This window comes from Pipistrellus hanaki, assembly GCF_964339955.1.
Source record: "Pipistrellus hanaki genome assembly, chromosome: 2".
In the NCBI taxonomy this organism is placed as follows: domain Eukaryota; kingdom Metazoa; phylum Chordata; class Mammalia; order Chiroptera; family Vespertilionidae; genus Pipistrellus; species Pipistrellus hanaki.
In genome coordinates this window covers 199,183,025-199,195,534 of record NC_140504.1, presented here as the reverse complement: position 1 = coordinate 199,195,534, position 12,510 = coordinate 199,183,025, and the positions used below count along the sequence as shown (strand labels likewise).

Sequence of the window (12,510 nt, the reverse complement as noted above, 5' to 3'; positions counted from 1 at the left end):
CTGAACGCCACCTCCAACTCCACTTCCAACTGAACTGAACCCCAATACCGGGCTCATTGGGGGAGAGCATAGACAGTTCGGCAGCAGGCGAAAATCGAGGGCACCTTTCTCTCAGAGGCACTTGCAACAAGTACTGAAGGAGCCTGAGTCTCAGGAGTCGCATAGGGCGGGGCTGACGGAAGCCAAGGCTGTAGGCTCCACCCTGAAACCCCGCCCCATCAGGAAAGCTACCTGCGAAAATGCCTAAACCAAATAGATCACAAACGAAAGAAATGGAGGACAAAAAGCGACTGGATATAGAGTTCAAAACCACACTTATAAGGTTTTTCAAGAGTATCCTAGAAAAGGCCGATGAAATAAATGAGACCTATGAGGATATGAAAAGGGATCAACAAGAAATAAAGAATACATTGTCTGAAATAAAAAATATTATACAGAGTCCTAAAAACAGAATAGAAGATCGCAAGAATCAAGTCAAAGATTTGGAACATAAAGAGCCAGAAGACACTCCTCTGCAGAAGCTAGAAGGCAAGAGAATCCAAAAAATTGAAGATAATGTAAGAAACCTCTGGGACAACTTCAAACGATCCAACATCAGAATCATGGGGGTCCCAGAAGATGAGAGAGAGCAAGATATCGAAAACATACTGAAAGAAATAGTGACAGAAAACTTCCCCCACCTGGGGAAAGAATTGGACTTACAAGTCCAGGAAGCACACAGAACTCCAAATAAGAGGAATCCAAAGAGGACCACACCAAGACAAATCATAATTAAGATTCCAAGAGCAAAGGACAGAGAGAGAATATTAAAAGCAGCAAGAGCTAAGCAGGTGGTTACCTATAAAGGAGCACCTATACGATTGTCAGCTGATTTCTCAACAGAAACCATGCAGGCCAGACAGGAATGGCAAGAAATATTCAAGGTGATGAATAGCAAGAACCTACAGCCAAAAATACTCTACCCAGCAAAGCTATCACTCAGAATCGAAGGTCAGATAAAGAGCTTCACTAATAAAAAAAAGCTAAAGGAGTTCATCACCACCAAACCAGAATTATATGAATTGCTGAAGGGGGTTCTTTTAGAAGAGAAAGTAAATAAAGATAAAAATTATGAACAACAAATACGTAACTATCAACAAGTGAATCTAAAAACCAAGGGAATTAAAAAAAAAAATCTGATGAACAATAGTAACTGTTGAATATAATAGAATCAGAGGTATGGAAGGGGAGTGAACTGTAGATTCTTGGGGAAAAGGGGAGAGGGGGATGTGGGAAGAGATTGAACATAAACTGTGCACCTATGGATGAGGACAATGGGGAGTGGGGAAAGGGCAGAGGGTGGGGTGGGAAGGGGGGGAAAGGAACACTTGTAATAATATGAACAATAAAAATTTATTAAAAAAAAAATAATACTTTCAAAGATGGCCGCCCTGTTGTTTTGATGAATAATACTTGGTGGGGCGCGGGGGTGAGAGTAGGGGCGGCGGGCCAGCGGGGTTGACGCTCTCGGCAGGAGCATCGCGAGCCCCGTCCTCCTCCTCCTCCCGCGGCCCGGCTCCGGCGCGGAGGCGGGGCGTGGCCGGCCTGCTCGGGGCGGGAGGGAGGGGCTTCCCCTCCGCTGCTGGCGCTGCCTGGGCGGCTCTGGGGGTCGCCCGCCCTCGGGGCGTCCACTCTGCAGTCGAACAGTCCCCCGCGAGGAGGAAGGGCAGGGGGGAAGCGGGATCTGGAGGAAGCACGGCTGCTGCCACGCTGCCACCGCCACCGCCACGAAGACACACCGGGCTCGGGGCACGCGGCGCGGCGGGGACGGAGCTCCCGGCCTGGGCAGCCTGGGCGGCGGGGAGGCGGCGGCGCCCTAAGGTAACCCGCCCCGCGGCCGCAGCGGTGGCGGCCCGAGGAGGCCGTGCTCGGGGCACCGGCGGCTGGAGGCGTCTCCGGGGCGATCGGAGGGACCGACGCCAGGGCAGTTCCGTGCCTCGTGTGTTCTCGTTTGTTCACCTCTGACTATGCAATTCTGAGACCTCCCCCGTTCGGGGGCCCAGACAGCCCGACGGACACCTTCCACTCTCCTCCCGCCCCGATCTAAAAAACGCCCACAAAAACCCAGAAGGATCTCTCCCTGAACGCCTTTCACCATTAAGAGGAAAGCGATGGAGGAGCTGAGCGCTGATGAGATCCGGCGGAGGCGCCTGGCTCGACTTGCTGGTGGACAGACCTCCCAGCCGACCACCCCGCTCACCTCTCCCCAGAGGGAGAACCCTCCGGGGCCCCCCATGGCGGCCTCAGCCCCCGGCCCCTCCCAGAGCCTCGGTCTCAATGTCCACAACATGACCCCAGCTACCTCCCCCATCGGTGCATCAGGAGTGGCCCATCGAAGCCAGAGCAGTGAAGGAGTCAGTTCTCTCAGCAGCTCGCCCTCCAATAGCCTTGAAACGCAGTCGCAGTCTCTCTCCCGTTCCCAGAGCATGGATATTGACGGTGTCTCTTGTGAGAAAAGCATGTCCCAGGTGGATGTGGATTCAGGAATTGAAAATATGGAAGTGGATGAGAATGATCGACGAGAAAAAAGGAGCCTCAGCGACAAGGAGCCGTCGGCGGGTTCGGAAGTGTCTCAAGAGCAGGCCTTACAGCTGGTCTGTAAGATCTTTCGTGTCTCCTGGAAGGACCGGGACAGAGATGTCATCTTTCTTTCTTCTCTCTCTGCGCAATTTAAGCAGAACCCAAAAGAAGTGTTCTCTGATTTTAAGGACTTGATTGGCCAGATTTTAATGGAAGTGCTAATGATGTCCACTCAGACTAGAGACGAAAACCCGTTCGCCAGTCTGACAGCCACGTCCCAGCCTATCGCCGCGGCAGCTCGGTCACCCGACAGGAACCTCCCCCTGAACACTGGCTCGGGCCCCGGGACGAGCCCCATGTTCTGCAGCGTGGGGTCCTTTGGCGCCAGCTCTATGTCTAGCTTCGGAGCCTGTGGTGGGGCGAGTTCTTGGGATTCCTACAGTGACCATTTCGCCATCGAGACCTGCAAAGAGACAGATATGCTGAACTACCTCATCGAGTGTTTTGACCGAGTTGGAATTGAGGAAAAAAAAGCACCAAAGATGTGCAGCCAGCCAGCGGTCAGCCAGCTCCTGAGCAACATCCGCTCCCAGTGCATATCGCACACTGCGTTAGTGCTGCAGGGCTCCCTTACTCAGCCCAGGTCCATGCAGCAGCCGTCCCTCCTGGTGCCGTACATGCTATGTAGGAATCTCCCATACGGCTTCATTCAAGAGCTGGTGAGAACCACTCACCAGGATGAAGAAGTGTTCAAGCAGATCTTTATCCCCATTTTACAAGGCTTGGCGCTTGCTGCCAAAGAGTGCTCCCTGGAAAGTGACTACTTTAAATACCCCCTCATGGCGCTGGGGGAGCTCTGTGAAACCAAGTTTGGGAAGACACACCCCGTGTGCAATCTGGTGGCTTCCTTGCCGTTGTGGTTGCCTAAGTCGCTGAGCCCGGGGTCTGGGCGGGAGCTGCAGAGACTCTCTTACTTGGGGTCTTTTTTTAGCTTCTCGGTCTTCGCAGAAGATGACGCTAAAGTGGTTGAAAAGTATTTCTCAGGGCCTGCTATTACCCTGGAAAACACCCGTGTGGTCAGCCAGTCACTGCAGCATTACCTGGAGCTGGGAAGGCAAGAGCTCTTCAAGACTCTGCACAGTATTCTGCTAAATGGTGAAACCCGGGAGGCGGCCCTCAGTTACATGGCTGCCGTCGTCAATGCCAACATGAAAAAAGCACAGATGCAGACAGATGACAGGTTGGTGTCTACAGATGGATTCATGCTGAATTTCCTCTGGGTGCTGCAGCAACTCAGTACCAAGATCAAGTTAGAGACGGTTGACCCCACGTATATATTCCACCCGAGGTGTCGGATCACTCTGCCCATCGATGAGACCAGAGTGAACGCCATGATGGAGGACGTGAAGGAATGGCTGGCGGAACTCTATGGAGATCAGCCTCCATTTTCTGAGCCGAAATTCCCTACGGAATGCTTCTTCCTTACCCTGCACGCCCACCACCTCTCCATCCTGCCGAGCTGCCGGCGCTACATCCGCAGGCTCCGGGCCATCCGGGAGCTCAATAGAACCGTGGAGGATTTGAAAAATAACGAAAGCCAATGGAAAGATTCCCCACTGGCAACCAGACACCGGGAAATGCTGAAGCGCTGCAAAACGCAGCTGAAGAAACTGGTACGATGCAAGGCCTGCGCTGACGCTGGGCTACTTGACGAGAGCTTTCTGCGAAGATGTCTGAATTTCTATGGCCTTCTCATCCAGCTGCTGCTCCGCATCCTGGACCCCGCCTACCCCGACGTAACACTGCCTCTCAGTTCAGACGTCCCCAAGGCGTTTGCAGCGTTGCCTGAGTTCTATGTAGAAGATGTTGCTGAATTTTTATTTTTTATTGTACAATACTCGCCTCAGGTGCTGTACGAGCCCTGCACTCAGGATATTGTGATGTTCCTCGTCGTGATGTTGTGCAACCAGAACTACATCCGAAACCCGTACCTGGTGGCCAAACTGGTGGAAGTCATGTTTATGACCAACCCTGCTGTGCAGCCACGGACCCAGAAATTCTTCGAAATGATCGAGAACCACCCTCTCTCCACCAAACTGTTGGTCCCGTCCCTGATGAAGTTTTACACGGATGTCGAGCATACTGGAGCGACCAGCGAGTTCTATGACAAGTTCACCATCCGCTACCACATCAGCACCATTTTTAAAAGCCTCTGGCAAAACATAGCTCACCACGGTACCTTCATGGAGGAGTTCAGCTCTGGGAAGCAGTTTGTCCGCTACATCAACATGCTGATCAACAACACGACCTTTCTGCTCGACGAAAGTCTGGAGTCCCTGAAGCGGATCCACGAGGTGCAGGAGGAGATGAAGAACAAGGAGCAGTGGGAGCAGCTGCCCCGGGACCAGCAGCAGGCCCGGCAGTCCCAGCTGGCGCAGGACGAGCGGGTGTCGCGCTCCTATCTCGCCCTGGCGACGGAGACGGTGGACATGTTCCACATCCTCACCAAGCAGGTCCAGAAGCCCTTCCTCAGGCCGGAACTTGGACCCCGATTGGCTGCAATGCTGAACTTCAATCTCCAGCAACTCTGCGGTCCCAAGTGCCGGGACCTGAAAGTTGAAAACCCCGAGAAGTACGGCTTCGAACCGAAGAAGCTGTTGGACCAGCTGACAGACATTTACCTGCAGCTGGACTGTCCGCGGTTCGCCAAAGCCATCGCCGACGACCAGAGATCCTATAGCAAAGAGTTGTTTGAAGAAGTAATTTCGAAGATGCGGAAGGCAGGGATCAAATCCACCATCGCCATAGAGAAGTTTAAACTCCTTGCCGAGAAGGTGGAGGAGATAGTGGCCAAGAATGCACGCGCCGAGATCGACTACAGCGACGCTCCGGACGAGTTCCGAGACCCTCTGATGGACACTCTGATGACTGACCCCGTGCGCCTGCCCTCCGGCACCATCATGGACCGCTCCATCATTCTGCGGCACCTGCTCAACTCCCCCACCGACCCCTTCAACCGGCAGATGCTGACCGAGAGCATGCTGGAGCCAGTGCCAGAGCTGAAAGAGCAGATTCACGCCTGGATGCGAGAGAAGAACAGTGACCATTAAACGTCCCTGTCCACCCTCTGCTCGCAGCAGCCACAGCCAGCGCGGCAGTAGCGGCAGCATTGTGGCGAAACGCTCTCCACACGTGGCGGCCAGGCGTGGCGAGGACACCGAGAGCCCACCCAACGCGACCACGCGGTGGCCACCGGCGAGGACACGCCCGAGACGGAGCCCACTTCCTGTACATATATTTAATGACAGACCTGTCAAAAGCTCGAGGGACACGCTGATTGACGGCTGGTGTAACGAAGCGCGTCCTTCGTATGTCACAGTTTGGGGCTTTCGCAGCGGAAGTTTTTAGTGATTGATAATGAATGGGTTTGGGCAGCATCCCCTCCACCTTTCCCCCCCCTAAATTCAATATCCATTGATTTGATTGTGATTAGAGAACCTTGGACATTTTGCTGCTAAAGAATCTCTCCCCTTCCCTCCTCCTCCTGCCCCAACTTGCACTGCTGTGGATTTTTTTTAAGAGAAACAAAAACAAAAATAAATTCCTTTCCCTGGCTCTCCAAACATATATTCTGTGAGATAACTGTGCCTGCAACAAAGTGTTAATCCCAGGATCGTATTTTTATATCATATTCACATATTTTTTTTTTAATTGGTGTTAGATGACATGATTAATAAAAAAGGCAAGATATTTTCAGAAAAAAAAAAAATAATAATGAATTCCCTGTCCTTATGCCACGAGCAAGCTCATGATGCATTCCAGTTACAACGGTCTAACAGTCACTCGCAGAGCCCTCCGTGACATCTGCGGGCACAGAGGCTCCAAACGGTGGATACGGGGGGGACTGCCTGTGTGTGCAGCTCAGGGATCTGGAAAAGGACACCTCCCTCTGGGCAGTGCACAGTCAGCGGCTCCTAACACCCGGCTCACTGGGCGCCTCCTGCCTCCTGGCCGTCGGAGAGAGGGGAGCCGGGGTTCCTCTCCGAGCCGCTCACCGAAGAGCCCACCCCAGCGGTGCCTGCGCCCGGGCGCCCCACGTCCGGGACTCGGGGCGGCGGCCTGTCCCCGAGGGAGCACCCCGGCACCCGGCACCCGGCACCCGGCGGAGAGGGAGTGGGGTCCACGGGGGGTGCGCGCTGCCAGGACTCAAGGGTCACCAGCCTTGCTGGCTCCGGGGCGGGCCTCTGCCGGTGGAGGCCATGGTGGCCGCCCACAGGCCTCAGCGTGGCTTCTGCGGTCTCTACCGTGGGGTGCGGGTGCGCGTGGGCTTTCCCCGGATTCCTCTGCAGAGGTGCCCGTGTCTCTGGACCCGTGCGTGTCTGTCCACCAGCCCTGACGTGTGTCTTCATACGTGGCCCCCGTCGGGTCTCGGCTTCGTGTGGGACCCTGTCGTCTGCTCGCAGAGAAGGCGCCCCTCAGACCGCCGAGCCGCTCGCTGTTTCTCCGGCGTCGCGTCCTCCCGGCCCCGCAGCCCCTCCGCGAGCGTCAGCCGTTCCGGTCGGTCGCGCACTCCCTCCTCGGTGCTGGTTTCTGGGCGTCGAGGGCGGATCCGGTCGGGCCTCTGCCTGGGGACAGCCCGCCCACCGGTGTGCCTGCCTCTGCGTCTCTGCCGGCCGCGCCTCCGCTGGCCAGGACGCCCTGTCCCCCCGCCCGACACTCCGGCCGGCGCTGGGGTTTTATGCTTTACACACACGGCTTGTTCCTTATGTTTCCTGATTTTTGTTGATTTCAGACAGAAAGGGAGAGGGAGAGAGAAATAGAATCATCAATGATGAGAGAGAACCACTGGTCGGCTGCCTCCTGCACGCCCCCTAATGGTGACTGAGCCCACAACCCAGGCATGTGCCTTTGACCAGGAATCGAACCCGGGACCCTTCAGTCCGCAGGCCGACGCTGTATCCACTGAGCCACACGGGCTAGTGCTAAAAATACGTTTTAATTGAATCCAGAGAGGAAAGGAGAGAGAGAAACATCCACGATGAGAGAGGATCAGGGTCGGCTGCCTGCGCCCTGAGCGGGAATGGAACCTTCTGGTTCAGTGGTGGACGCTCAGCCACCAGCCGGCCGCCGGGACCTGGTTTCAGAGAACCGATTCCTGGGGCGCGGCCTGCAGCTCCCTCTTCGCCGGAGGCTGCCTGCGCCCCTGCCTGGCCCCCGGCCCTGACCTCCGGCCCCTGGACCCTGAGGCCGCCCGTGTGCCAGCAACTCCAGGCGGCTCCACCGGCCCCGGGGCCAGGCTGCCAGGCCAGCCGTGTGGGTGCCTGGCTGGGGCCCAGGGCCGGGCCCGGGCCATGTGGGTGCCTGGCCGAGGCCCGGGCTGTGTGGGTGCCTGGCCGGGGCCCAGGGCCGGGCCAGCCCTGTGGCTCCATCGATGACATTTAGGTTGTTTCCACCAGTCTCTCTTCCCAGAACGCCTCCGGGCACCCCCGGGTGGGTTTCCCGCTTGGAATTCCTAGAGGGACTTCCTGGGTGACCGCCCGTGACTGACTCACAGAATCTCTGCATCGACCTGCTTTCCTGGAAGGCACCCGCCCCTTCCTCCCCTCTAGGTCAGGGCCGCCTGGCTCCCACCACAGTCCCGGGGCCGCGGGTCCGTCTGGGCCGCGGACACGCCTTCCCAGAGCTTCCTCCTCCGGCTCCTTTCTTTCCCTTCAACCCTCCCCCTCCCCTTCCCCTCCCCCCTCCCCTCCCTCCCCTCCCCTCCCCTCCCCTCCCCTCCCCTTCCCCCTCCCCCTCCCCTCCCCCTCCCCTCTCCCTCCCCCTTCCCTCCCCTCCCCTTCCCCTCCCCTCCCCTCCCCTCCCCCTCCCCTCCCCCTCCCCTCCCCTCCCCCTCTTCCCTTTCCCTCCCCTCCCCCCTCTCCCCCTCCCCTGTCCCCTCCCCCCAGGGCTTTCTGGAGAGAATGGGGGGGCATGACCTCAGTGCCTTCAGTGGGAGCAGCGCCCCCTTTGCAGCCCCAGCCTTTGACCCGGAGGGGAGCGCAGGCCTTGAATTGGGGGCGTCGCTGAGGGCGGGGCGGGCCTCTCTGCACCCTGAGCTCCCGGACGGACGGCTGCTTCCGGCGGTTGCTGCCCTCTGCACAGGAGGCCTCGCCCGAAACCACAGGCCCCGGTCTGGGCCCACAGTTCCCACAGGCCGCCCAACACGTGGTTGGAGACACGGCCTCCGCCGCCCGCCTCCCACGTGCGGACGGACGGACGTGGAGGGAGGGGTGAGGGCGGGTGCCGTCTCCTCGAGCAGGTGCATGAGGAGGTGAGGGCCGCGCTGTTTTTATTGTTATTTATTTATTTAGTATTATTATTTTAAATATAGTTTGTTGATTTTTTACAGAGAGGAAGGAAGAGGGATAGAGAGTTAGAAACATCGACCAGCTGCCTCCTGCACACCGCCTACCGGGGATGTGCCCGAAACTAAGGTCCATGCCCTTGACCGGAATCGAACCCGGGACCCCTCAGTCCGCAGGCCGACACTCTGTCCACTGAGCCACACGGGTTTCGGTTCCCGGGCTGTTTTTAATGTCATTTTACTGTGTCGGGGAGGAGGGAGGGGAAGAAGTAGCTTGTGATCACCCCGGGGTCCTCCGAGGCCCCGTGACCATCCCGGCAGCTGACCACATCCTCCTTCACCCTGGCCTCCGCCCACCTCACCGGCCCCTGGAGCCGGGCCCCCTCCGGGCCGGCCGCTGGGAGCCTGGCGAGCAAGGTCTGCTAGCATCTGGGAAACGGAGCGGGGAGGGGAGGGGGCCAGAGGGGAGGGGGGACCGAGGGGAGGGGGACCGAGGGGAGGGGGACCGAGGGGAGGGGGACCGAGGGGAGAGGGGACCGAGGGGAGAGGGACTGAAGGGAGAGGGGACCGAGGGGAGGGGGACCGAGGGGAGAGGGGGACCGAGGGGAGAGGGGACTGAAGGGAGAGGGGACCGAGGGGAGGGGGACCGAGGGGAGAGGGGGACCGAGGGGGAGAGGGGGACCGAGGGGAGGGGGGACCGAGGGGAGGGGGACCGAGGGGAGGGGGACCGAGGGGAGGGGGACCGAGGGGAGGGGGACCGAGGGGAGGGGGGACCGAGGGGAGGGGGGGACTGAAGGGGGACCGAGGGGAGGGGGGACCGAGGGGAGGGGGACCGAGGGGAGGGGGACTGAGGGGAGGGGGACCGAGGGGAGGGGGACCGAGGGGAGGGGGACCGAGGGGAGGGGGACTGAGGGGAGAGGGGACTGAGTGGGGGTGGGACCGAGGGGAGGGGGGACCGAGGGGAGAGGGGACTGAGGGGAGAGGGGACTGAGGGGAGAGGGGACTGAGGGGAGGGGGGACTGAGTGGGGGTGGGACCGGACCAGGGGCCTGGAGGGAGGGGGTGAGGCGCCCCAGGCCCAGTCTAGGGGGTGTGAGTTCGGGACGCTCCAGTGCACCCACCCCAAACCCCCACCTGCAACCTCCCCACCTCAGGGGACGTCCCTGCCCCCCCCCTCAACATCGGGGACGGGGTGGCTGCCCCCTGGAGCCCCCGAGCCTGAGCCTGCCTCTGAGGGACGGTCTCAGCCCAGGCCTCCACAGGGGCCCCGGTCCGGAGGCCGCGGGGTGCAGGGAGGGCGGGGGCGGGGGGGCTCTCCCGAGGACAACGAGGGAGGGTTTGGTTCTGAGCCCCGTTTGCACCGGGAGCCCCGGGCACGGCCGTCTCCCTGAGCCCCAGTCCCCGGCCCCACCCCCTGCAGGGAACATGGTGGGGAGCCCCTGAGGGTGCTCCAGGGGGACCCACTGGCCCCTGGGGTGCCCTCTGGCAGGTGTGGGTGCCCAGGTCACTGAGCTCAGAGAATGGGGTCAGCTCCCTGGGGTCGGAGCGACAGGGGGAGCGAGCTGTGCTTTGGGGGGCGCCCACTTCTGCTGGAAACTCGGGGGGGGGGGGGGCTCCCGGACAGGAGCGGGGCCAGAGAACAGCTCTGCCTGCCGGCCGCTCTCCTGGGCGCTGGGAGCCCGCCATGGGCTTCGCCCCGCCCGCCCAGAGTGCTGTGACAGGATCTTTCACTTTCTCTTTGGGACTGCCCGCCACAGCGCCGCGGTCTCGAGAATGGCTCTGCCGTCTGTCTGTCCCGCTGGCAGGAGCCCAGAGACGGCCGCCCGGGAGTGACGGATCCCTGAGGGGGTCATGGAGCGTCTGCCTGGCTGGGGGCCAGCTCCCTGCAGCCCCACGCCCTCCACCGACCTCCTGAGCCTGGTGAGTCGAGGCCGCGAGGCCCCTGCGGGGGCGCCCAGCAGCCTGGTGGGGCGGCGCCAGCCCCGCCGCACGGCCCTGGCCACGGGCCTGGGGGACGGCCAGGGCAGACCCCCCCACAGAGACCGAGCCCTGCCCCCCCGCCCCCCCCCCACACACACACACTCAGGGGAATCTCCACCCGCAGCCCGTCCGGGAGAGGGAGCCGCTGGGCCCCAGGCTCATACGGAGGAGCCCTCTGCCCGCAGGCCGCCCGCCCCTCCCAGCCCCTGCCTGACGCCGGCAGGCCAGAGGCCCCCAGAGCTGTGCCCGCCCGGACCCTGGGCTCCCAGGGGGTCAGAGCACCCACACCGGCCAGAGGGCACCCCAGGGGCACGCTTCCCCAACGCTTCCCCAGGGGCGGGGGCCCCACTGCCCTGAGCCCAGGGGGTCAGAGGTCACACAGAGCGTCCCCACACCAGGCTCCTTAAAAAAAAATATATACACATATATATATTTCTATTGATTTTAAAGAGGGAGGGAGAGGGAGAGTGAATAGAAACATCCATGATGAGAGTCGTTGATCGGCCGCCTCCTGCACGCCCTCTACTGGGGATCAAGCCTGCAACCTGGGCATGTGCTCTTTTTTTTTTCTTTCTTTTTAATACATTTTATTGATTTTTTTAAAAATATATTTTATTGATTTTTTTACAGAGAGGAACAGAGAGGGATAGAGAGCCAGAAACATAGATGAGAGAGAAACATCGATCAGCTGCCTCCTGCACACCTCCCACTGGGGATGTGCCCACAACCAAGGCACATGCCCTTGACCGGAATCGAACCAGGGACCCTTCAGTCCGCAGGCCCACGCTCTATCCACTGAGCCACACCGGCCAGGGCTCCACCCCATGGACTTAGGGTCTTCTATAGACCGCCCTGTCCTGGGCCCCACCAGTCCGCTCCCGGCAGGGCAGGACCAGGACACGGGCCACTGGCGCCCATTTCCCGGAGGGGGAGACTGAGGCCCGGCCCCGCCGTCTCCCTCAGGCCCTGTGTCTTCTCCTCCTGAGAGCCCCGCCCTTCGTGCTGGCCGTGCCCTCGTGCAAAGAGGAGGAGTTCCCCACGGGGGCCGTGTGCTGCCCCAAGTGCAGGCCAGGTGGGTGCTGCTCTGCAAGGGCCCACCCGGGGGTGCGGGGGGCGGGCTGTGCTTGGGGCAGGAATCCCCCTCCCCTGGCCTGGAGCCCTCTGCTCCCCGCACCCCTTCATGGGAGGCCTGGAGCACCCCCCACTGCTCCGGGGAGGAGGGCGGGGCCTGGTGGGCAGCCCGTTTCAGGCCGGGAGAGGGGTCTCCGGGCCAGGCCTCTGAGTCCCCGAGGCCCCCTCTTCACTGTGGCCCAGGAACAGCGGTGGGTGCGGGGAGGGTCACACCTGCGTGGGGCGCCCCACCCTGAGTGCGCCCTCCCGCAGGCTACCGCGTGAGGGAGGCGTGTGGGGAGTTCGCGGGCACCGTGTGTGCGCCCTGCACGCCCGGCACCTTCACCGCACACCTCAACGGCCTGCGCGAGTGCCTGCCCTGCCGCGTCTGTGACCCCGGTGAGCGAGCCCCGGGCCTCTGCTGTCCTCCTCCCGCTCCCTCTGCTGTCCGCCTCCCCCACCCTCTGCTGTCCTCCTCCCGCTCCCTCTGCTGTCCGCCTCCCCCACCCTCTGCTGTCC

General features: G+C 60.5%; 2 protein-coding genes across 2 annotated transcripts in view; both read left to right on the top strand.

The window, feature by feature from the left end:
- Positions 1-1,419: 1,419 nt before the first annotated feature.
- On the top strand, positions 1,420-6,184 carry LOC311616499 (ubiquitin conjugation factor E4 B-like). The gene has a single exon (XM_084871909.1). It carries the CDS (start codon positions 2,151-2,153, stop codon positions 5,667-5,669), a length of 3,519 nt encoding a protein of 1,172 aa, XP_084728035.1. The 5' UTR covers positions 1,420-2,150; the 3' UTR covers positions 5,670-6,184.
- Positions 6,185-10,648: 4,464 nt separating this feature from the next.
- The window catches only part of TNFRSF14 (TNF receptor superfamily member 14), a gene marked incomplete at its 3' end in the record, with an annotated part of 24,503 nt that continues 22,641 nt past the window's right edge, over positions 10,649-12,510 (top strand). Inside the window, exons 1-3 of the mRNA XM_084871331.1 lie at positions 10,649-10,821; positions 11,845-11,953; positions 12,265-12,506. Coding sequence (XP_084727457.1) covers positions 10,753-10,821; positions 11,845-11,953; positions 12,265-12,506 — 420 coding nt within the window. The 5' untranslated portion in view covers positions 10,649-10,752. The remainder of the gene's footprint in view (positions 10,822-11,844; positions 11,954-12,264; positions 12,507-12,510) is intronic.

Excerpts from the sequence above, each read along its gene's own strand:
- LOC311616499 (XM_084871909.1), top strand. The coding sequence starts at position 2,151 with ATGGAGGAGCTGAGCGCTGATGAGATCCGGCGGAGGCGCCTGGCTCGA.